This window comes from Amphiprion ocellaris, chromosome 16 (assembly GCF_022539595.1).
Source record: "Amphiprion ocellaris isolate individual 3 ecotype Okinawa chromosome 16, ASM2253959v1, whole genome shotgun sequence".
NCBI lineage: Eukaryota > Metazoa > Chordata > Actinopteri > Pomacentridae > Amphiprion > Amphiprion ocellaris.
Genome location: NC_072781.1, coordinates 11438109 through 11459958, shown reverse-complemented (window position 1 = coordinate 11459958; position 21850 = coordinate 11438109). Strand labels below are relative to the sequence as shown.

Genomic DNA, 21850 nt, shown 5'->3' with positions numbered 1-21850 from the left:
TAAATTTTGAATAGGTGATAAAGGAACTCCTTATTGTTACTTTGGTATGCATAAAAACACAAAACAGATATCAGATAACAGTTATTGATTCCATGTATGTTTCAGTGTAAAAATGTGAGTCTTCCTCCAGATTCTCTGCAGAAACTGTTTTTATGACTTCTGTCTTATCAGCTGTCTTACTTGCAGAGGAGGGGGTGTTAGTGTTCATATGGGGGATGAGAGAACAGAGAAGGGAGTAGGAGAATTCACAGCTCCATGAGAGTGACTGTGTCTTTTAACTTGCGTTCCTCCAAAGTGTTAATGTCCTGTATGAAGGTTCATCGGACTTTCTTCCTGAGAACGTGTCCAAGGTGGCAGTTTTATGTGGGCTCTAGGTCCACAACCTAAACAAAAAGGCTTTGTTACCTGGTTTGACCACTGCCTTGGCATTCCAAAGAAAGCCAAGCCGTGTCGGCTACATAGGTTGAAAACTATCAAAGGCTTGATTGGCTCAGCTTACACATCAATGGTACATTTTTTATTCCATATTTTATTAGCTGTTTGCTAACCCTACTCTAATCACAGTAACAGGGTTGCTAATCCATGGAGTAGAAGTTAGCTATTTAGCTAGCTGTTACTGCTGACCAAGAGGACAAACCTACTTATGTAAAAAAAAAAAATAATAATTTGTCATATCCTGCAATATGCATAACAGGGTTGCATGAGGTAGAGTGAGACATTCAATCAAGACTTAGAGTGTTATAAAAGTATGAAAAATAGACGAGATGACATAGCTTTGCTCTTGCCACTTTTGGAAAACTGATGATATCAGTTCCAGTGTGTCATGTGATTCACTATTTTCTTCTTCTTTTACCATGCTAATAAGGTTATGGTAACAGGATTGTGTGCACGTTGTGGGACACATATTCCATGCGTATTATTATTACTCTGCCAAGGAAAGCGGCGGCGTAATATGAAGATTGGTGGACATGAATCCTTCTGTCTGTGCACAACATTGCTCAACAACGGATTTGGATGAAATTTTCAGGGATGATCAGAAATGACACAAGGACCACTTCATTAGATTTTGGCAGCGATGCGGCTTATAGTCTGGATCCACAGACTTGTTAAGGATTTCCCGTAGCAGCTAACAGAGCATCACTGTAACTATGACAACAAATGAAAGCTGTGTCAGCTGCCTGTGACGATCACAATTTCGATCGTACTATAAATCCACTGGGACTTATCCGTTGGATATCATACAAAGAACAACTGATGAAATTGTGGAGGTGTCGTTGAGTCCCATCAATTCCCGCCACCCACAAGATATTTAGGTCACGCAATGTAGCAAATCCCAGCCAGACAATGGTGAGAAAAATGGCATTTTAGGGGAAACTCCAGACTTATTTGGTGTTTTTAAAAAAATATTTTCAGACATTCTTTTCCCGTAGTTTTTTTAGATTTGGTCTCAGGACAAGTGAATTTACATAACAACTGCATATTTTAGTATTTTGTACATGGATTATTTGAAATTTGATGGATGGGACATAAAATGTCCTCTAATTTTGGAATGACCTGACATGCAATAGATAAAGGAACAATTAGAGCATGCAATTGAGGTGCAAATCGGACTGGTCAAAGAAACAGTGATAAGGTGCCTAAAAAAGCTGGTATTTACAGAAATGTGCTGGAGGAGACAGTGTCCATCTGAGATTATTTTTCATTCATATAATTAAGTGTTTCAATATTTTCATTAACATACTAATCATGCAATTTGCAGATTAAGTGTGACAAAGTCTGAATACGGAGTGGCGACTCATGACTGTCGTCCAGGAGATTGGGGTTCAAGCTCCCTGTGGTTCCTTTTATTTTTTCATATTATTATCAGACTTCAGTAATTTTTTTTAGACTTTGTTTCATTTTTAATTGTGGTTTGTTTAAATTCTTAAAATTTTACAAACATTACTGTAAATCTAATAGATTTTGTGGTGTGGAGGCTGTGGCTCAGAGTGGATTGTTTACTAATCGCAAGGTTGCTGGTTCAATCCCCCCACCTCCAAATGCCGAAGTGCCCTTGGCCAAGACACAGCTTTGGTATTTTTTTCTCTTCATGATTGATTGTTGATTTTGATGATTGATGCAAATCTCCTACCAAGTCATTGCTGGCAATAGCTTGCTCATGTTTCGTATACGATGTGATTGAGTTACTAATTGATCAGCACCACTTTTTGACTGATTCATTATCCATTTGTTAATTTATGATTGTGGATGGGATGATGTCTTATAAGTGCATTTGAAATTGAATTTCACACTTGCTCACATTTTTGATATCAAATGAAATCGTTGGCAATTCCTCATTTCATTTATCACATTTTCTGCTCACACTATTTTGCGTGATCATGCAGGTGTTTTGACCCATTCAGGAGTTCCTATTCTGTTATGACCATATGTTTGTGAGAGGGAGTGTGCTTATGGCGAGAGAGGGAGATGGAGCGAGTGAGGGGGAGACGGTGAATGAGCCGGAGTCGCAGAGGGACTAAGGGATTCGTTGAGGCAAGGAAAGATCTGTTGGTCTTCATTCTGCTTTATTTTTCTCTCTAGAAGGTGAGTGTGCACATTCATGATCCAATATACCTTTTAATAAGTTATTCCTGAATGCACTACTGTTGTGTTAAAACAAGACTCTTCTTGATTTAGAATTTTCTGGCTATACTGGCAGTGTAACGGGTTGTTCACAGTGTTCATGTCTGATTTTAATTAGGTGTTATGAAACCTATCAGCTTTCTACTTAATTGAAATGTGGTGACTGACAGATTAATATAATTACAATGCTCTCTGTGCGGCCCAATTTAGTCCATTTATCCTGATTTGTGAGATACGCATAATTTGGTCTGAAAAAGCAACAGGTTTAGGAAGACTGAATCTCATCCAACATTTGGGTGCATGCCACTCTTTGATGTTAAACTTGTTTTTACCTTAAAAATAGCCATGTCAGTTCCTGACTGAGGGATTTTGTGAGTGACAATGCATATTTATGGATTCAGGTATTCTTTTAGTCCGAGGCAAATTACAAAATATACTTTTGACATCTGAATCTGAAAATCACTCTATTTGTAAAACAATCAGTAAAATACCAATAAACATATTATTGTGACCACAGTTTTAGTGATTATAATCAAGAAATCAGTTACTTATAGACATTTTTGAAAAGACCAGCTGTGGCAGCACTCATTTAAAAACTGAATAATTAAACACCTGGCATCTGACATGAAAACATCTTATGATGATGGCCAACATTGTTGTTAATATATAATTTTTTTCTAAATAATAGATGAATTTGGAAATTAAACCATTTTTTTTAATCCATCCACTATTTCTCCATGACATCTGTCTAGTTTTCACACAGGTGACTCACCATGAACATGTCAGAGAAGATTTCATTCCTGTTCAGCTGTAATGTCAGCCCAAGTGAAATGCCTCAACTCGACATTAGTGTCACCAAAAGTGAGCCGCTGACAATTGCTGTCCCCATGACCATCCTCTACAGCATCGTCTTCTTGTTTGGAGTATGAACATACAATTTCCTACACGCACTTGACTCTCAAGTCATTTTTTTCAGAAGGGTAAATGTAATGAAAAAGTAAAGCAGCAGCACTAAGCTGCAATAGTAACGTCAATGACATCCGAACAGCATACAATACGATTTTCCATATTGTAAACCACTAAATGCTGTCACTGAATGCTCTTCAGGTCTTATTCAATGGTGTGAGCATACTGACCCTCCTCATGGATGCTCATATGAGAGTCAGCGCCATTCGTTTCTACCTACTCAGCCTGGTAATATCAGGTAGGCACTCCAACAATTTATCTATGGAAGTCAAGTACTAACAATATTAAGGTGAAATTAATTTAACAAGAAAAGCACTCAGAGAGCGCAGTACTCTGCCAGACTGTTCATTGTATGACCTTCTGTTGAGCACAGGCATGTGTTTTGCATGTGTACATTATATACAGCCACCGAATCGCCTGACCTAAACATGTAGCAGGCAGCAGAAATTGATGGGACTCGGAAACGAAAAGCATAATTCTATTTACCATATGTAACTGCAATAATATTGTTCAAAATTCAAAGTTAATGTAACTATTTGCAGGTTTGAAATACTGAATTACTGCTTATACACTGACTAAGTGTACAGTTACTCTTAATATTTGTTACAAAATTAAGCTGGATGTTAAAATTTTGAGTCATTTTTATTTTCAAACTAACAAATACATATGGTAATCAAAGTATGTGCAAATCAAATCAAAGCTGAAATGCCATTTTTAATTTTTATTTATCCCAGGATGAGTCGAAAAGCTAGAGGGCAGGACTTTTACTAATAAATGAACATCTGTTTCATTCAAACCCTTGCCAAACAAGTGCATACAATGTCGACTGGCCTACCAGTGCTCGGTAAATCTCTCTGCATTCCACAAAGTTTAAGACCTAATTTCTGTGGCAACATTCCCGTGCAATAACTGGTGTGCCAGCTGAGGTTTCTGACGCTCCAGACAAAATACAAAACTCAGCATTCAGCGGAAGGATTACAAACCATAAAAAGAAAGTGATCGATGCTTAAGCATGCATCAAAAGCATGCGTCAACAGTGTTTGCGTAATTACTTACTACCAGAAGGAGGAGACAAAAGTTCCACACTGCAGCTGTAAAAATAAACACACATAAGGACATAGAGTTATGAACAAGACTTTACATGTACTTGTAAAGGCTATGTATATCATGGCAGTCTAAATTTTCCAATTATTCCTATAACTCTCAATTTTATATGACGGAATCATTAAAATACAACCATTTTTGTTACAAAAAACAATCATGCATTTTGGTTCTTTAATAGATTTATTACAAATCTTCTGGAAATAGGACAAAATCTGCTTGGTCAAAAATATACATACAGCAACTTGAATGATCAGTTTTGGTGATGTAGACAGCGGTGTTAGTCACATTTTCTTAGTGTCATGGCCTCTTTACTTCTGAGTGATTACAGTTGACTACAGCTGCTGATTTCTCTAAGCCAATTTAAATAAGGCCCTTTTAATACACTGATCAGATTCAGCCCCAAGCACCACCGTGTGCAAGTCTTAGGAGGCACAGATGTAGGAGAATAAATTATTGACTTGAACAAGTCAGGAAGTCACTTGGAGAATTTTAAAGCAAAGCAAAGTATTATGCTCTGGGGCTGTTTTGCTGCTAGTGGAACTGCTGTTTTGCACAAAGTAAATGGAATAATAAGATTAATATAAATAATTAGAACATAAAAATAAGAAGGAAGATTACCTCCACTTCAGAAAAACCTAAAAACATCAGCCAGAAGGTTCGGTCTAAGACATAGCTGAGTGTTCCAATCAGGCAATGGTCACAAACATGTATCATATGATAAATAAATCAGGCTAAAATTAAGATTTTAGACTGGCCTCCCCAAAGTCCTGACTTAAACCCTGTCATGTACCAGTGGACTGTGCTGAAGAAACAATTCTGTGTCAGAAAGCCAACAAATTTAGTTAAACTGCACCACTTCTGTCAAGAGGTGCGGTCAAAGATGCTGTCAGAAGCTTGGAGATGCTACAGAAAGTACCTAGCTGAGGTGAAAACAGCCAAAGGACATTTAACTGAATATTATCACTGCTGTATGTATATTTTTGACCCAGCAGATTCTGACATATTTCCAGGAGACTTCTAAAAAATGAAAGACTCTAAATACATGATTGTTTTTTTGTGACAAGGTGAATTATAGAAAATTCACCTTGTCATTATAGAATTTATAGATTCATTACAGAAAATTTAGAGTTACGGCAGTCATTGGAAACTCAAGACTGCAGTAATAAGTGTATGTAAACCTGGTCACGACTGTATAATTGCAATTTGAATTATTTCAATTCAGCAGTGTCTGTCTTAGACTTTTGCAGCTCCTTCTAAACATAACAACTGCAGTACATTGCCTATACTTCAAGGAACCATTGTCCTTCCAAATTTACTCCCATCTTTATCTCTCTGTAATTTTGTAAACTTTAGACATTCTCCAGCTGATGACCATCCCAGTCACTTTGTACCGATACTACTGGGAGAGCTACCCATGGCGTCTGGGCCAAGCAGTGTGCAAGGTCTACTTCATGGTTCGGCAAATTTACTGTGCCACCACAAGCTGGGTTATCGTGACATTCACCATGGAACGCTACGCAGCCATATGCCATACCATGTGGTCGATCTCCAGCCTAAAGGTTGAGTACCTGTACTGCAAAAGTATACTCTTTGCTTATTACAGTTTAAATGCCCACTAGAATAGTCAACATTTCTTAAAATGGAAAAATACTTTTTTGCATTTTCCCATAAATCTTTACAAATCATTTGTAGTGATGTTCATGCTGAGTTTCTTCTCCAGAATTCATGTCAAATGTTTCTATTTGTGGACTTGTATCAGAATGAACTGTAAAGGATTATGATGTCTTCAGCAACATGGGATTTTCATGTTCATAATATTTAGAGAGAAAGTAGACAGTGGTTTTCTCTGCTTTATAGTTCTATCCCAGAATGACTGAAAGGAAAAAAGGTTGAAACGATGGGGTACCATTTTCACAAGAGGCAAACCATAGACAGCCACTTAAAAAGGAAATGGAAGAAAATACAGTAAGTGCAGTCTTTGTGGACAAAACCTAACAAATGCAATTTCTCACTCTCTACTTTCTTTCCAAAAGAAATCCCGATTGCCATGCCTTCTTTCTGTATGGATCATTTCTATGGTCTCAGCTGTGCCCTTTGCTCTGGTCTATGACCAGGCACGGGCCTGCATCCTGGACTACACAGCCACCACTCAAGAAGACGCTTTCCAAGTGTCCACAATGTGTGAAATGACTGAGCCTGATCCTGCACACATCTACAAAGGAGCTTTACTCCTGAGAGCGGGGTTCTTCTTTCTGGTGAGATAAGTGCTGATTAAGAGATTATCTGTGCTCATCTGCATCAGACATGGACACTCAACATGACTCTCTAACCACAGGTTCCACTGGTCTCCATCTTTACTTTGTATATGCTCATCCTGCTTCACCTGAGGAGGAATGGTCGTCAGAGGAGGAACATGGGTCTCATGCGACCAGATCTAGAAGGAAGGCGAGATATCCAGTGCCATCAGAATGGAAAGCTACTTTTAAATGAAAAGAGAGCTCTGAAACTCATGGGTGAGCCACAGAAAATTTTAAAACATGATGTCTCTTGGTGGTGGCATTGTAAATCCTATGTCAATTTCAGGGCCCAGTTAATCCAGAAAGGTGTGGCCCTCCATGTGTGTGATACTGGAAGCTGGGAATCATTATGTAGAATCTGCAAAGTCTTTATTTATGAGCTGTCATGCTATTGGTAAAATAGTAAAATAGCCATAGAAAACGAGTGGATGGAAACTGGATGCAAAACTTTAGCTTTGGTCTATTTTGCTTGGTGAATCACAAGAATTATAAAAATAAATTGATTTACTGTGAGCTGTTGTTGAAGGAAGCAAGTCACCATACTGTATCTCAAATACTTTCATTAATTAATTGCATTAGCATACTATTTAGTCATTTTGAGCTATCTAACATCGTCTGTGTTTTGTTTTCCAGGTGCGGTTGTGGTGGCTTTTTTTGTTTGCAACTTTCCAGACATTGCTTCATCACTGATGCAGGTGTATGTGGTTGTGTGGTCCGACACTGTCCTTTCTGTCTACACAGTCCTCAAGTCATATTTGTCACTTCCACTGTGGTATATCAACGGTGCTCTGGACCCTTTGTTGTTCTGTATTTCTTCCCACACATTCCGCAGGGCGTGCTGGAGAACTTTAGGCAAGCTAAGACTTCACTGCTGCCAGAAGTTTGGCAGCATGTCTTGGTGGAGGCAGAGAGGTTCTAGGGAATAAGCAAGCACAACAGCTAGAAAGAGCATTGATGGGTACATTCTATGAAGAATAAATGAACATCATTGTACAGGCACTAATAAGTACGGTCAGAGAGATGTAAAAGCCCCTTTCAGCAAGAGCTGCAATAGCAAGCACTGTATATTTTATGGCTTTTTCTTTCATGCTATTACAGACTATATCTTCTTTCATGTCCTGCTGTTCATGTATATTTTTCTGAGTCTGATGTTGTGTGCGTTTTGTTTTTTTTTTTTTTTTTTGCAAATATTGTAAATATGTTTAATGTATCTAGAAATGTGTGGGCTGTATCTGTAATATACTGTTACGTGATCATTCTGTTCTTTTAGAGGGTATTTTGTCTATCTACAAAAGAAACTTTTGTACAGTACGTGCTGTTGAGGTTATACTATTGTGACAGATGAATGTGAAAGTATATTTTCTGTATTACGTGCAAAACTACATTTCCAACATGTCTAGGGAAGTCCTTACATAAGATGTGTGTTATTATGGTAGTATTATACTGTTTGAAATATTTGTTGTTCAAGATGATTATTGAAGGAATTTGAAGGAGGATGGACAGCATGCTCAAAATAAAAAAGTCTAGCACCCTGAATGAGTTGTATGCACATTACTAATAGTGATGATCACAATTATGTGTTTTATTTTATTCACTTGTCAAAGACTGCATTATATTTTACATCACTGCACTGTAAATATAATTATTTCATTTTGTCAAATATCTGGATTTGGGCAGGAGTGGAGTATTTTCTGTGTTGTCAAGACAACTAACAGCAGGATGACTTGAATGAGAACAAGTCTATCAACTCATTGTAAATATATCAAGATAACTTGCAGAAAAGTATATCCCAGTAAATTACTAAAGTACAGCCTTCTATCTATCTATCTATCTATCTATCTATCTATCTATCTATCTACCTACCTACCTACCTACCTACCTACCTACCTACCTACCTACCTACCTACCTACCTACCTACCTACCTACCTACCTACCTATCTATCTATCTATCTATCTATCTATCTATCTAGCTATCTTTTTAAAATATCATCTGGTAGGCAGTTTGATTTAAACGTGTGCTCACTCTAACCTTTACCTATAGAACCGATTAACACATGACTGACACCACTTGAAATGTCACTAGTCATCACGATCATTTTTCATATCCCAGCACAAATAATCACCACACCTCATTGCATCGAGCAATTACCTTTGTGTGGACCTGTCTCAAGAGAATTCAGAAAGGTCCGTTTATAATGTATCTGCATAATATTTTTAGCAGTTGCCAGGTGATCATCACCATCACTAACCAATTAGAATGTCTTTTATGTAAATAGAGCAGTATAAATCAAGCTGCACACAGGTTGAAAAGCACACAGGCAGAGATTAATTAGGACGACACGAAGTGGACGAGGACTCTTGGGGTTTCAATGTGCACTGATAGTTTTATATATTTCCAAATGATTAAATTATCTTGTAGTGTGAAATAGATTTGCATGAATAATGGACCATGAAAGACACATCACCTAAATCTGCATGTCCAAAAGCAATGAAAGACGGAATTGCCATTTCATTTTACTTAAATCATTAAAGTGGACAGAAACACCAAATGAATATTAATGCTGACCTGGTTCTGCTGGAACTTACGTGCAAGAGCACATAAAGTCTAGTTTCTAACACATCGCATCAACTAATACATTTCTCAGATTAGAAGCGACATACTTCCTCCACATGATCCTGTCAACTGTGCTTATCGTAAAAGTTATTCCTCACTGTGGTACAAAGGATTTTCTAAAACTGTGTTTCTTATATCATAGATTGCTTGTATCATGTTAACAAAATGTATTATACTGGTTTTCTGTGGAACAGTCTTAGCACGGAGAACATGTAGGCGGTAGTTCATTGCATTATGAAAAAAACAGAAATGTACATACAGGTGGAACTGTACATACAGGACTGTATAGAGACAATTAGTCTTCATATACCTCCTGACTTTTTTCTGTTGGGGTGCAGATCTCATCCACATAACAATGGATATCTTCTCTTGCAATTTAGTGCAGAGAGATTCTGTAGAAAAATCTGATATAGTTTTTTTTTCCTTTGTCTTTTCTGTATCACATTGACATTGTCTGTCAGCAAAATCCTACAAAGAGTAAAGGTGGAAATGTGGATGCTGTCTAGTCTCTTGCAGCGTATATTGCTGAAAGTAAATCAGGCAATGTCACGCAAAAAAAGTACAGCTTTCTACATTTTTAATCATTGGCATCAAAACCTGAGCAATAGGCTGCATAAGAAAAAACAGTTTACAAATGAGGTTTTTCAGGTAATCCATTGTGTGTTTCTGTTTTATGAATTGTTTTGAGAAATGTACTTACAGTTTTGCAAATGATGATGATTACACTGTGACTGCAGAATACAATGGCAAAGTAATCTGTAGTATCATAGCTTGCTGCCTGAAATGGATAAAAGGTTTAAAAAATGACAGAACTTTAAAATAAGTAAATGCAGATGTACATTTTCTAATTAAAAAGCATTATGGACTATTTTTGTTAAATACTACACTCTCTGAATTATTATAACTTATTCCATCACACTTGAGGAGAAGAAAATAAGCAGAGCTGGTGACGTTCAACCCACATGTACAGTACGCAGAGAACACAAAAAGCTGTAATAACACAAAGACATCTTTCACCACCATTGCACGATGAGCCCTTAACTCTGCCTTCATGTCAGGAAGTGAATGTCATGCTTACATCAAAATTCACAACATGCTTGTTCTGTGTTTATGTGCAGCCTTGTACATTGTGGTGCAAGTTGGCTCACCAATGCAGCAGAGATTACAAAAGTAATCTTATGCAAGCTTTCTCTTACAGCTCGCTTCATAAGTCACACAGCTCTGACCTTTTTCATTTTCCCCCTGAAAGTAGACAATGGCTTTACTTTTCTCTGCTTTAGAACAGAACAGAACAGAACAGAACAGAACAGAACAGAACAGAACAGAATAGAATAGAATAGAAGGACTTCTTCCCCAACAAATAAAGCACTTATGATTATGTTATGTCATTACATTTTAACACGTGTGATTATATTCTTCTGCAAGCCTATTCAGTATATGAAAACTCGTAGTTCAAAAGGCCTCAGTGGTTACACAGGTGATTACATTTCTCCCACAGTAGCAGTTGTACGGCATATTCGGCTTGTTTGGAGCAGCTGGTTAACAAAGCAAACACGATTCAACCGCCGTGACGTAGTATATTTGGACCAATCACAGCCTAGGGGGCGGGACTACGGACGAAACAGCGGAAGATTCAAAACGAAGATGGCGACTGAAAAGAATCCCCAAAGCTTTCACAAATTGGACAGAAGGTACCAACTATTCTTTTGTTATGCCGTCAACTTAAAGCCTACAACGTTACAGCACACATTTTTACTCTTCTGAGATAATTAGTGGTTGTAAAATATCGTTCTCCACAACTGAGTCTTGTTATCACACTTGTTAGCGCCAGCCATCGCAGCTAATTTAACCTAGCAACAGTTTATGCCAACGTTACCTATCATTAATCTGACATTTACTGCTACATACCACCCCTGCTGATTTAACTGTTAAGTTGTTGATAAATTTCGAATTTTTACTGTTTAACTGAGTTTTAAGCTGCGTCTGTGTTTTTCCTCAACAGGTGGACAAAATGCAGTGTGTTTATCAGTCAGGAAAAGCCAAACGCAAACCAGCCTGTGATCTTTAACCCGGACTTCTTCGTGGAGAGGTTGCGACATGAACATCCACAGGCCTTCGCGGATTTGATACTGAGCAATATCACTCGACTCATAGATCTTCCTGGAGATGAGTTTGCCCAGCTCACGGGAGAGTCGGAGCCGAGAGTACCATCCTCCAGTGGCTTCCTGCGGTCCTTCAACTTCCTCAAACGGAAAGGTTAGACTAACAGAACCATTATTTTTTGCACAAGTATTGCAACAGAAACGGTATCGATCTAGTTATTTGCCCTTGCATAAGTAAGGGGGGAATAACATGGAAAGGCGTTCCTTTATCCACAGACAGTTTACAGTTCTCCAGTAATTAAGAGTGGCAGACTTGCAATGCGCTTATCTCCACTTGGGCTGAAATGATTAGCTTGGTAATCAAAATAATATTAAGCAAAATCGTAGTCTATAAAATCACAGAAAATACATAAACTTCAAATCACAAATTCCAAAGCCCAAACTTGACACCAGCTGATTATCCGTTCTACCTGACGGACAGTCTACAGATGTGATATTTAGTATCATGTGGCTGAGAGCAGCATCAAATTCTCAAAAGTGACAAGCAGGAAGAAGCCTGCATTTGTTTGTTTGCCTATTTTTTTGTATGAAAAATGAATGTTTATTCTTACAGTAGTTGGCCATTAGTTTTCCTGAAGCAATTCATCTAACATCTAATCGATTAATTAGTTAGTACAGTAATGCTGGTTCAGCCCCCACATAAACTATTTGAAGACTACCTGCTTTAGTTATTTTTAACTTTATTTTCAAAACTGTCTTCTTGCCTAGGTAATGTGGTCTTCAGTTATTGTATATCGTGCTAGAGGTGTTAATTATATATATATATACGTGTGTGTGTGTAGTTTACAGTACCAGTCAAAAATTTGAGCTCACCTTCTCATTCAATAGTTTTTATTTATTTTAGTTGTTTCCTACATTGTAATCTTCATTCTAATACGGCAAAACTAAAAACATATGGAATTATGTTGTAAACAAAAAAGTGTTAAACAAACCAGAATATGTATTATATTTTAGATTCTTCAAAGTACCTACCTTTTACTTTGATGACAGCTTTGTACACTGTTTTCCAACAATCTTGGTTTTGGTCCAGTGACTGTGAAGGCCAGGTCATCTGACACAGGACTCCATCACTCTCCGTCTTGGTCAAATAGTCCTTACATAGCCTGGAGGTGTGTTTGGGGTCATTGTCTTGTTGAAAAACAAACGATGGCTCCAGTAATCACAAACCAGAAGGGATGGCATCTGCTGTGGTAACGATGCTGGTTCAGTGTGCCCAGAAAACATCCGCTCACCTTCTCTGTGTCTCACAAAAACACGGCGGTTGGAAGCAAAAATCCTAAATTTAGACTAATCAGACCAAAGCACAGAATTCTGCTGGTCTAATGTCCATTCCTTGTGTTTCTTGGCTCTAACAAATCTCTTTTTCTTGTTGTTTATCCTCAGAGGTGGCTTCTTTGCAGCAATTCCACCATGAAATCCTGATTCACGCAATCTCCTCTGAACAGTTGATGTTGAGATTTGTCTGCTCCTTGAATTCTGTGAAGAATTTATGTGGGCTGTAATATGAGGTGCTGTTAATTTGTGGTTTCTGAAGCTGGTGACTTAATGAACTCATTCTCTGCAGCTGAGGTAACTCTTGGTCTTCCTTTCCTGGGGCGGTCCTCATGATGGCCAGTTTAATCATAGCGTTTGATGGTTGTTGCGACTGCACTTGAGGATAAATTGAAAGTTATTGAAATTTTCCAGATCAACTCACCTTCATGTCTTAAAATAATAATGAACTGTCGTTTTTCTTTACTGAATTGAGTGGTTCTTGCCATACTATGGATTATAACGCAACACAACTGATGGTTTCAAACACATTAAGAAGACAAGTAATTCCGCAAAGACTCTGGACACAGCACACCTGTTAATTCAAAACCATTTAAGGTGACTACCTCATGAAGCTGATTGAGATAATGCCGAGTGTGCAAAGCTGTCATCAAAGCATAAGGGGGCTGCTTTTAAGAATCTAAAATATAAAACATATTCTGGTTTGTTTAACACCTTTTTTGTTTACTACATGATTCCATATGTGTTCTTTCATGGATTTGACATCTGTCTTCAGTATTATTTACTATGCAGAAATTAATTAAAATAAATAAAAACCAGTCTGGTACTGTATGTAATATAATATTCAAGAATGTAATGGGGGGAAAAAATCTCACTGTTCCCACAAAGATTAATGTTGGTCTTACAGTGCTGTTTGATGCTTTTCAGACAAAGGAGTAGTTTTTGGTGCGCCGTTAACTGAAGAAGGAATAGCCCAGATCTATCAGCTCATTGAATACCTGAGTAAAAGTGAGTATTGACTCTCTGACATGTGAAGGACACTTTCATTCAAAGCAGTTTGGGATTTCATGACCACATATATTTGCATTAGGGAGCTGAAGAAGGAAACAAATCCTTTACCACAATAGTATTTTTTGCAGACAAAAGCAGTCAAGCACGTGATTTAATTATCTCTTAATATATTTCTATCAGCTTGTACCTTTCAGTTTTGTCAGAATTAGATTTGCCACGCATTAGGGCATGCTTACTATTTGTTCTTAAACTTTGTTGGAGAGCAATGAATTAGCATGAGGTCATGGTTTATTTCTAGAAAGCAATGATGTCATTCACGGAAAGTGGACACAGGGAGCAAATGCTGAAGTCAATAATTTATCTAAAAGCACTTTGCTCCTGCCGTCTCCCTCCTTCCATTTCATTCACTCCATCTCTCTCCTCACTTCTGAGTCTTTGCCTCCCTGTGTCTTCTTCACTCTGTGTCTACTGCCTACACACCACATCCCTTCCCCCCTCCCCTTCTCTTTGGCTGTCGCACTCCATCTTTTTCTGCCACCTATCAGACCTTCATGTAGAGGGATTGTTCCGTGTGCCAGGCCACAGCTTAAGGCAGGCAGCCCTGAGGGAGATGCTGAACACTGGAGCAGAGATAGATCTAGAGACAGGCGACTTCCACCCCAATGATGCAGCGACATTGCTCAAAGCCTACCTGGGAGAGCTGCCAGAGCCTCTGCTCACGCACAGACATTATCATGCTCACCTGAAGATTGGAGGTGCTGGCTGACTCATACACAGATTCTTATCATGCCTTAAGATACAATGTTCACATCAATGTATTATCAAGAAAAGAAATAATAGTGACTCTTTGCTCTGTTGTAATAATTCTCTTATCTAATGTGTTCAGAGTTGACTCGCTTCGATGATAAAGGGGATAAAACAAATGTGCCAGATAAGGAGCGACAGATTGAGGCATTCCAGCTGCTTTTTATGCTGCTTCCAGCAGCCAACCGCAGTTTGCTGAAGCTGCTGCTGGACTTACTGTACCACACTGCCCGCAATCAGCACATCAACAAGATGTCTGCTATCAATTTAGCCACGATGTTTGCTCCACATATCATCTGGCCCAAAAATGTAAGGGCTTAGGTTCATCTTCCAACTACCTCCTCCATGTTTGCAGTCGAGTAGACCATGGCATTTTTCTTGAATTCTTGAATTTCTTTAGCTTTATTTATTTTTTTTTTTTTTACTGTAGGTGATGGCAAGTGATCTTCAGGAAAACCTAGAGAAACTGAATAATGGAATAGCATTCCTCATCAGGCATTCACAAAAACTGTTCAAGGTAAGCAGCTTTACAGTCAGCTTCTCTGAAGACAGTTACTTATTCTGTATAACTTAGCTTTTAAAACTGTAAACACATTTTACACAAAGCAACAAGTATTTCAGATATGTGAGATATTGTTGCTTTTCTCTGTCTGATAGGAGCAGCAACATGAGGTGTGAAATTTAAGGTTACACTACCAGTCAAAAGTTTGACACCTCAATTTTTCTAATTTTTTTTAATTGGAAGTTATGCATGTTAATGTCTCATTGTACTCTGAAATGAAAGCATAGAACAAATAAACAAATGAAGTAAAAAATAATCAATTTAGAAACCAAAATGTATTCTAAGCATTTGACTAATCAAAGTACACAGATATAACAGCTGAACACATTTGTGGCATTCTTTCTACAATGGAAATCATATATTCTTCAGAAAGTTCTTCCAACTCTGTAGCAGAAGTTCCCATAAATGCGTGGCACTTGTAGGTTGCTTTGCTTCACTCTTCTGTCCAGTTCATCCCAAACCAGCTCCATGGGGTTTAAGTCTGGAGACTGCTGGACACTCCATGTTTTCAAGCTTAGCATCTTGTTCTTTTTTCCTAAGGTAGTTCTGGTATAGCTTGGACTTATGTTTTGGGGTCATTTTCTTGCTGATGGATGAACCCCTGACAAACTAGACACATAGCTGTTTTGGTTCATGGTACCTCTCACTCTGTACAAGTCACTGACCGTGAATCCAGCAAAACAGCCCCAGACCATCACACTTCTTCCTCCATGTTTGACAGTTGATGTCACACACTGAGGAACCATCCTTTCTCCTACTCGATGGCGTACAAAAATCCTGCGTGATGAACCAGAGATTTCAAATTTTGATTCATCAGTCCATAATACCTTCTTACAGTCTTCAGTAGTCCATTGGTGGTGTTTCATGGCGCAGTCAAGCCTCTTTTTCTTTTTCTGACATCTTAGCAATGACTTTCTTGCTGCAACTCCACCTGTCAAACCTGCAACTCCAAGTCTTCTGTTCACAGTTGAAACTGGGACTTCCTACTACGACCACTACTAAGCTGTGCTTGAAGCTGTTGTCCTGTCAGCCGCTTATCACCAAACCGTTGACTCTCAGAAACTTGTCTCCTGATTCTGTTGTGGCTTTGGGTCTTCCAGACCTCTTCCTGTCAGAGTTTCCCCCAGTTTCTGAGCCTTTTGATGGTGAAGAAAACTGGACTCACTGACACCTTGACTTTCTTCACAATTTCTCTGTAGGAAAGACCTACATTTTTTAGTGTTATGATGGCCTGTCTCTATTGTTCTATTCTTAATTGCCATTTCCTCTCCATTTTATAGCAGCACACTACTTTTTGCAGTACAGTACTGTTCAAATAAGGCTCTCGAGGGTCAGATGTCATGGTGTGTTCCAACACTACTTTTATGCAGACAGATTGGGTTGTAAGTAATCAAGAAAAGCTGGGACACCTGTTGGATTTGGTAGCACCAACTTTCAAGGCTTGATCAACCTCCATTGCTGCAGAACAGCTTTAAGTTGTTAACCCATTTCTTCTTCTTTGAACAAGACCTTTTTGTATAATTCTGAAATGTACATTATTTTTGAGTTTTGTGTATCCTTCTTTTTTTAACCTCTGGCAGTTCACCACTTGCTTTTGTACCATTTCAAGCTATTGTCTTATATACATTAGCATCTATTGTCTTAGCAATTAGATGCTATTGTATTAAGGCAGTGCATTGCAATCATGTGATAGTGACTGTTCCCTGAATTTCCAGCCATATATTTATTTATGACACCCAAGATTAATTCTGTACTGTTGTTCTCATCGCAGGATTTAATGTACTCCTTTACTTTCATTCAAGGCACCTGTGTATATCAAAGAATATGCCCGCTTATATTTCACAGGATCAAAAACTCTTCAGTCAAATGTAAGTATTTTGTTCTTTGTCTTCTATTTCTAACAAAATTCACCTTGAGCACTGTATTACATTCCTCCATGAGACAGTTTTGAATGCTTCCACAGTAAACTCTTTGCTAACTTTTGAATTCAGTAACTTCAATGTCTGATTAATTTTAGTTTCTTGATGTCTGAATACTGGAAGATGCTGGTATCTGCTTCTGGGCATTCAAAAGAATTATTAGTTTTTTTCTTGCCACTGTCGCCTTCAGGTATTTGGGTTCTGTAAAGCATCTTGAGACAATTCGAATAGTAACTGGCGCTATATAAATAAAATTTAGTTGAATTGAAATAGTGTCTGAATAATGATAATGTATTAATATTTTCAAGCTCTCTTGTTTACATGTTTGTACACTGTGTCCCTCACCTGTGGTCATTTTTTATTGTGGCCACATCTCTAGAAAATCATTTTGTTTCAGTGAGGTAACAGAATTTAAAATATCCCATTAAACGTGTCTGGGGCTTTCTAGGATGACCTGAGTCTCTATTCTGGGATCAAAGATGGACCAATAGGTGCTGTGACAGCTTCCTCCCCCTCTCCCTCCATGAGAACAGTCACAAGTGAGGCTAGCAACGCCTGCACTATCAGTTCATCTGACACTCAGAGCTATACTGAATCTGCTCTCAGAGAGCTGTACCAGCAGGTCAACAACATGCCGGAGTCGGCCAAAAAGAAGAAACTCATCAGACAGGTAACTTGGTGCACTCATTCTGAGGAGAAAGAAAATACACACACCAGCTACTTGTATAACCAGCACACGTAATATGGTGTATTTTTGTGTGTAGTTTGAAAAGCAGCCTGTCCTGACTCCTTCAGCTGACTCTCGGTCACCATTCAGCAGGAAACATTGGCGTTCGCGCTCTCTGGGTGGAATCATTAAGGTTTGTTGCCGGGATGCCCTTTGTACCACTTTGCTTTGATGTGTGGTGAAGTGTTTTCCATTCATCATATGTAACGAATGCATCACACAGACAAAGGCAGTGAATTAATGATATCCTGTATAGCTCCTATATTACTGGAAGTGCTATATACCAATATTTTCATTAGTAGAACTATAGCACTTGAAGCCCGTCTAAGACATGTATGTTTGAAAATATTAAGATTTTTATCGTGAGCATTCATTAAAATATCTAAAAACAAGAACATTTATGTGATGTCTGCATTAAAACATTTTGGGTTGTCTTTAATACACCCCCAAACCTCAAAAATCATTTCTTCCTCCCAGTGATGTCTTTCTGTTTATATAACAGAGGAAGGTGCTGGGAAGCCAAATATTTACAGAGAAAGAAAACAGCAGACATCAGAATCCTCCACCTAGCTGCTCAGATGATGGGCAGGGAAGAGAAATTACCACCTGTGGAGTTGTAAGTTTTATGTCATCATCATTTTTTGAACCAAGTCTTAGAATGACGTCCTGTACTTTGTGTTACATATGAGCAATCATTATCTTTGCTAATGGAAAATCTCACCTACTGCAGTGTTCCTGTGGGTTACAACTAGGTCAGGAAGATGGATTGTTGCTTTGGGTACTTCTGGTATGACAGGAAATGGCCTTAGGCCAAGTGAAAATCTTTTTAAAATGGAACAGTTGTCTGTAATATGCCCTGATGATGATGATGTACATGCATGGTAAAACACTCAAGTAGTGATTCTTTTATTAAACCAAAAGCAAATAAAATGCCACACTTTCTGGCACTTCAGCCATCTGTCTGCGGTTCACCACAGGCAAGTCTGGCTTCACACTGCTTACATTGCTAATGATGCCTGATGTCTGTGCTCGACTGAAGGGATTGAGCATTGCCTAATCTTTTTTTCTCCCTCTCTCTCGTCTTCTCCTCCAGGATTAGTTGTCATTGAAAGAATCTGCTCCACACAACTTGGGAAGCACCTGTTTGACTTTTGTGTAAAAGGACCATCTTCAGACTTCCAAAGAAACCAAACAGTGTAATGCACCATACAGTTGTTTTTTTTTTTTTTTTTTTTTTTTTTTACACAATGTTAAAATCGTTTGTTTTTCACTTTATTTTGTTTTCTATAATTTTTTGTCAGTGTGAGACAGAAGTTAGTCAGACAACCAAAGAAATCCACAGAAAGACTTTGTAGTCTAGTTCATTTTTCTAAAGGTAAGAGACAAATGGAGTGACTAGACAACATTTAGTGTGTGGGCATACTTTATTTTAGGTCATTTTAGTTAGCCAATTTTCGTACATATTTATCAAGAGCTCCCTCTTTATTTCTTGTTCACTGGTGATGCTCTTTACTATGCAAGAAGCATGCATTTGCATCAGTGCATTTTGGGATATATTAGCTTTATCATTGATTGAAATGTGTTTAGCTAATTTGCAAAACTGATTCTATTTATTTTTCATTTGTCTTCTGGATGTTTTATTGGCCTTAAAGCCCTGAATCTAGTTCTTCAGATGTAGTGACATAGTGTGATATGCAGGGTTTTATATTTAAATACTAAATTTGCTTGTAAGCTGTGGTAAGTTTAGATTAGTCAATGTAGACTGAGGGGAGGAATTCAGAGATGTGCCTTAAAGTGAATATATCTTAAGTTACTGTGTAATTCAGTTTTATTTATCATAATTATTTTACCTTCCCGCGTATGCTGAAATTTCTCCAAAGAATTAATCCAGCAAATAAGGCAGTAAATACAAAGAAAGTGAAGAATGGAGGAAGAGACACGGTAAATGAAAGGCAAAAGCACCAGCTGTGAACATTATATGAATATTTTTGTCTTTGTTTCCTCTTAAGCCCAGACATTAGGTGTGATGCTGTGATACCTTAAACTACTGCTACTTTCAACTATATTGTGGATTATTATATTTTAGTTTTTCTCAGGCGGTTTTAACTCTTATGCAACATTGTATACAGTTTAATAGCTTTTTTTCTATTTGTATCTTTAGTTATTCTGCAAGATTCTATTGGTTTCTTTTATCAAATTTTAGTAGGTGGTTGAATGCAAAGAAAGATGAATCTTTTAGCGTTCTGTTGTGACTGTTACTTCAGATGTTTATGGGAGAGTTTTTGCTAATGCCACTTTTAAAACCACCTTGTCTTACTCTTTCAGCAACATTCTGCAAAGCTTTTGCAATTTACGTATAATGTGAGTAATTGCTGTATGGTTACCTTTACTGACCATGTAAACAGATGATTTTGGTGCTACTGTGAAGCTATGCAACTCACTGTAATTAAAACTCATCAAGCTGCATTCCACAGTTGTTCAGTTTTTTTTTTTATATATATATATATATTTTTGTGTGTATATATATATATATATATATATATATATATATATATATATATATATATATATATATATATATATATATATATATATATATATATATATATATATATATATATATATATATATATATATTTGTATTTGTTGGGCTGTTTTATTTGCAGCCACAAGGTGATGCTCTTTAGTTGAAAATAATCGGTGAGCTACACGACCTGAGGTACAGTAACATGTATGAGTGCAGCATTTGAGCCAATCCCGTTACAGACAATTGTTTAGGATGTGTCAGTGCATGAAAACTCTGCTTATTAACTCTTCTGTGCTGCACCATATATACAGCACACAATATTTAATAAAGAACAACTATAACAAATCTCAAATGTATTGGGCACTGTAACAGTCAACAAACTGATGTCAGATTTTCTCAGTTGTGCCTGTTTAACCAAATTTTGAATCTACACTTACGTTCACAATATGACCAATTACAATAAAATAAAACACCCAGTAAGCTCCTAAAGAGAAGTAAAACTGTGAGGAGAGGGAGGGAATTCTGTTTTCCATGAATGTTTTGCACAAACTGAACATATTTTACAGGGTTGGAGGGTGAGAGGTTGGATAGTAAGAGTGCAGACGGCTTTCCACAATAGCAGGAATGTCTCTGTGTCATTATGGTGTCCATGTCAATGCATGCTTCGTATTGTAAGTATATGTTGTAAACATCTGTGAGAATGGGTCTGCTTTTTCTCATGTTCTGTAAATATACAACAGACAGCTTCCATGATAGGAAGAGTATTGTTTTACAGCTAAAACAGAGGGCTTTTATTTAGTAATCCTACTCCCGAATGAGCATGATGACTAAAATGAGTCAGTCCTACTGTAATCAACTTCACATTATCTGCTGGGCACACAAACCCACAAACATATATGTTTGTGGGTTTGTGTGTGGATGTGATTTTGTTTTAAATGTATGCACTGAAATGCCTTTTGGAGGGAGCTAATTCCGTCTATATAAAATACCAGTACCAGATAATTTGCGTGAAACGGAAAGCACAATTTAAAGTTAGAACACTTTAGTAAACTCTGGCATGGCGTTGGAATTTTTCCACAATCTTTGGACAGTTTTCTCTGAGGCACAACTCTATGGATGTGAAATACAAATAACTCAGGCATGCTGTGCAATTTTCTGGATACTAAATTTGGTTTCTTGCTATTTCATTATCAAGCACATTTCAGGTTTTTTGACTCACAGGAGCTAAGAGATTCATTCCTCTATTCAGCCAGGAGCAGCTG

At 37.7% G+C, this 21850-nt stretch overlaps 2 protein-coding genes across 2 annotated transcripts; both read left to right on the top strand.

Annotated features, from left to right (window-relative positions):
• Positions 1–1849: 1849 nt before the first annotated feature.
• On the top strand, positions 1850–8525 carry LOC111567183 (pyrokinin-1 receptor-like). Its single transcript, XM_035947205.2, has 7 exons — positions 1850–2583; positions 3375–3545; positions 3730–3826; positions 6046–6251; positions 6726–6947; positions 7028–7205; positions 7623–8525. Exons 2-7 carry the CDS (start codon positions 3396–3398, stop codon positions 7913–7915), a joined length of 1146 nt encoding a protein of 381 aa, XP_035803098.2. The 5' UTR covers positions 1850–2583; positions 3375–3395; the 3' UTR covers positions 7916–8525.
• A 2692-nt stretch (positions 8526–11217) lies between these two features.
• Positions 11218–20527, top strand: LOC111567187 (rho GTPase-activating protein 19-like). Its single transcript, XM_023268147.3, has 11 exons — positions 11218–11295; positions 11607–11860; positions 13966–14046; positions 14595–14804; positions 14936–15162; positions 15284–15370; positions 17218–17283; positions 17783–18004; positions 18099–18194; positions 18564–18677; positions 19155–20527. Exons 1-11 carry the CDS (start codon positions 11249–11251, stop codon positions 19158–19160), a joined length of 1410 nt encoding a protein of 469 aa, XP_023123915.1. The 5' UTR covers positions 11218–11248; the 3' UTR covers positions 19161–20527.
• Positions 20528–21850: the final 1323 nt, after the last annotated feature.

Excerpts from the sequence above, each read along its gene's own strand:
- LOC111567183 (XM_035947205.2), top strand. The coding sequence starts at position 3,396 with ATGAACATGTCAGAGAAGATTTCATTCCTGTTCAGCTGTAATGTCAGC. Across the intron at positions 3,546-3,729 it reads GCATCGTCTTCTTGTTTGGA|GTCTTATTCAATGGTGTGAG; the intron begins GTATGAACATAC and ends AATGCTCTTCAG. Across the intron at positions 6,252-6,725 it reads GGTCGATCTCCAGCCTAAAG|AAATCCCGATTGCCATGCCT; the intron begins GTTGAGTACCTG and ends TCTTTCCAAAAG.
- LOC111567187 (XM_023268147.3), top strand. The coding sequence starts at position 11,249 with ATGGCGACTGAAAAGAATCCCCAAAGCTTTCACAAATTGGACAGAAG. Across the intron at positions 14,805-14,935 it reads TGCTCACCTGAAGATTGGAG|AGTTGACTCGCTTCGATGAT; the intron begins GTGCTGGCTGAC and ends TAATGTGTTCAG. Across the intron at positions 18,195-18,563 it reads CTCTGGGTGGAATCATTAAG|AGGAAGGTGCTGGGAAGCCA; the intron begins GTTTGTTGCCGG and ends TTTATATAACAG.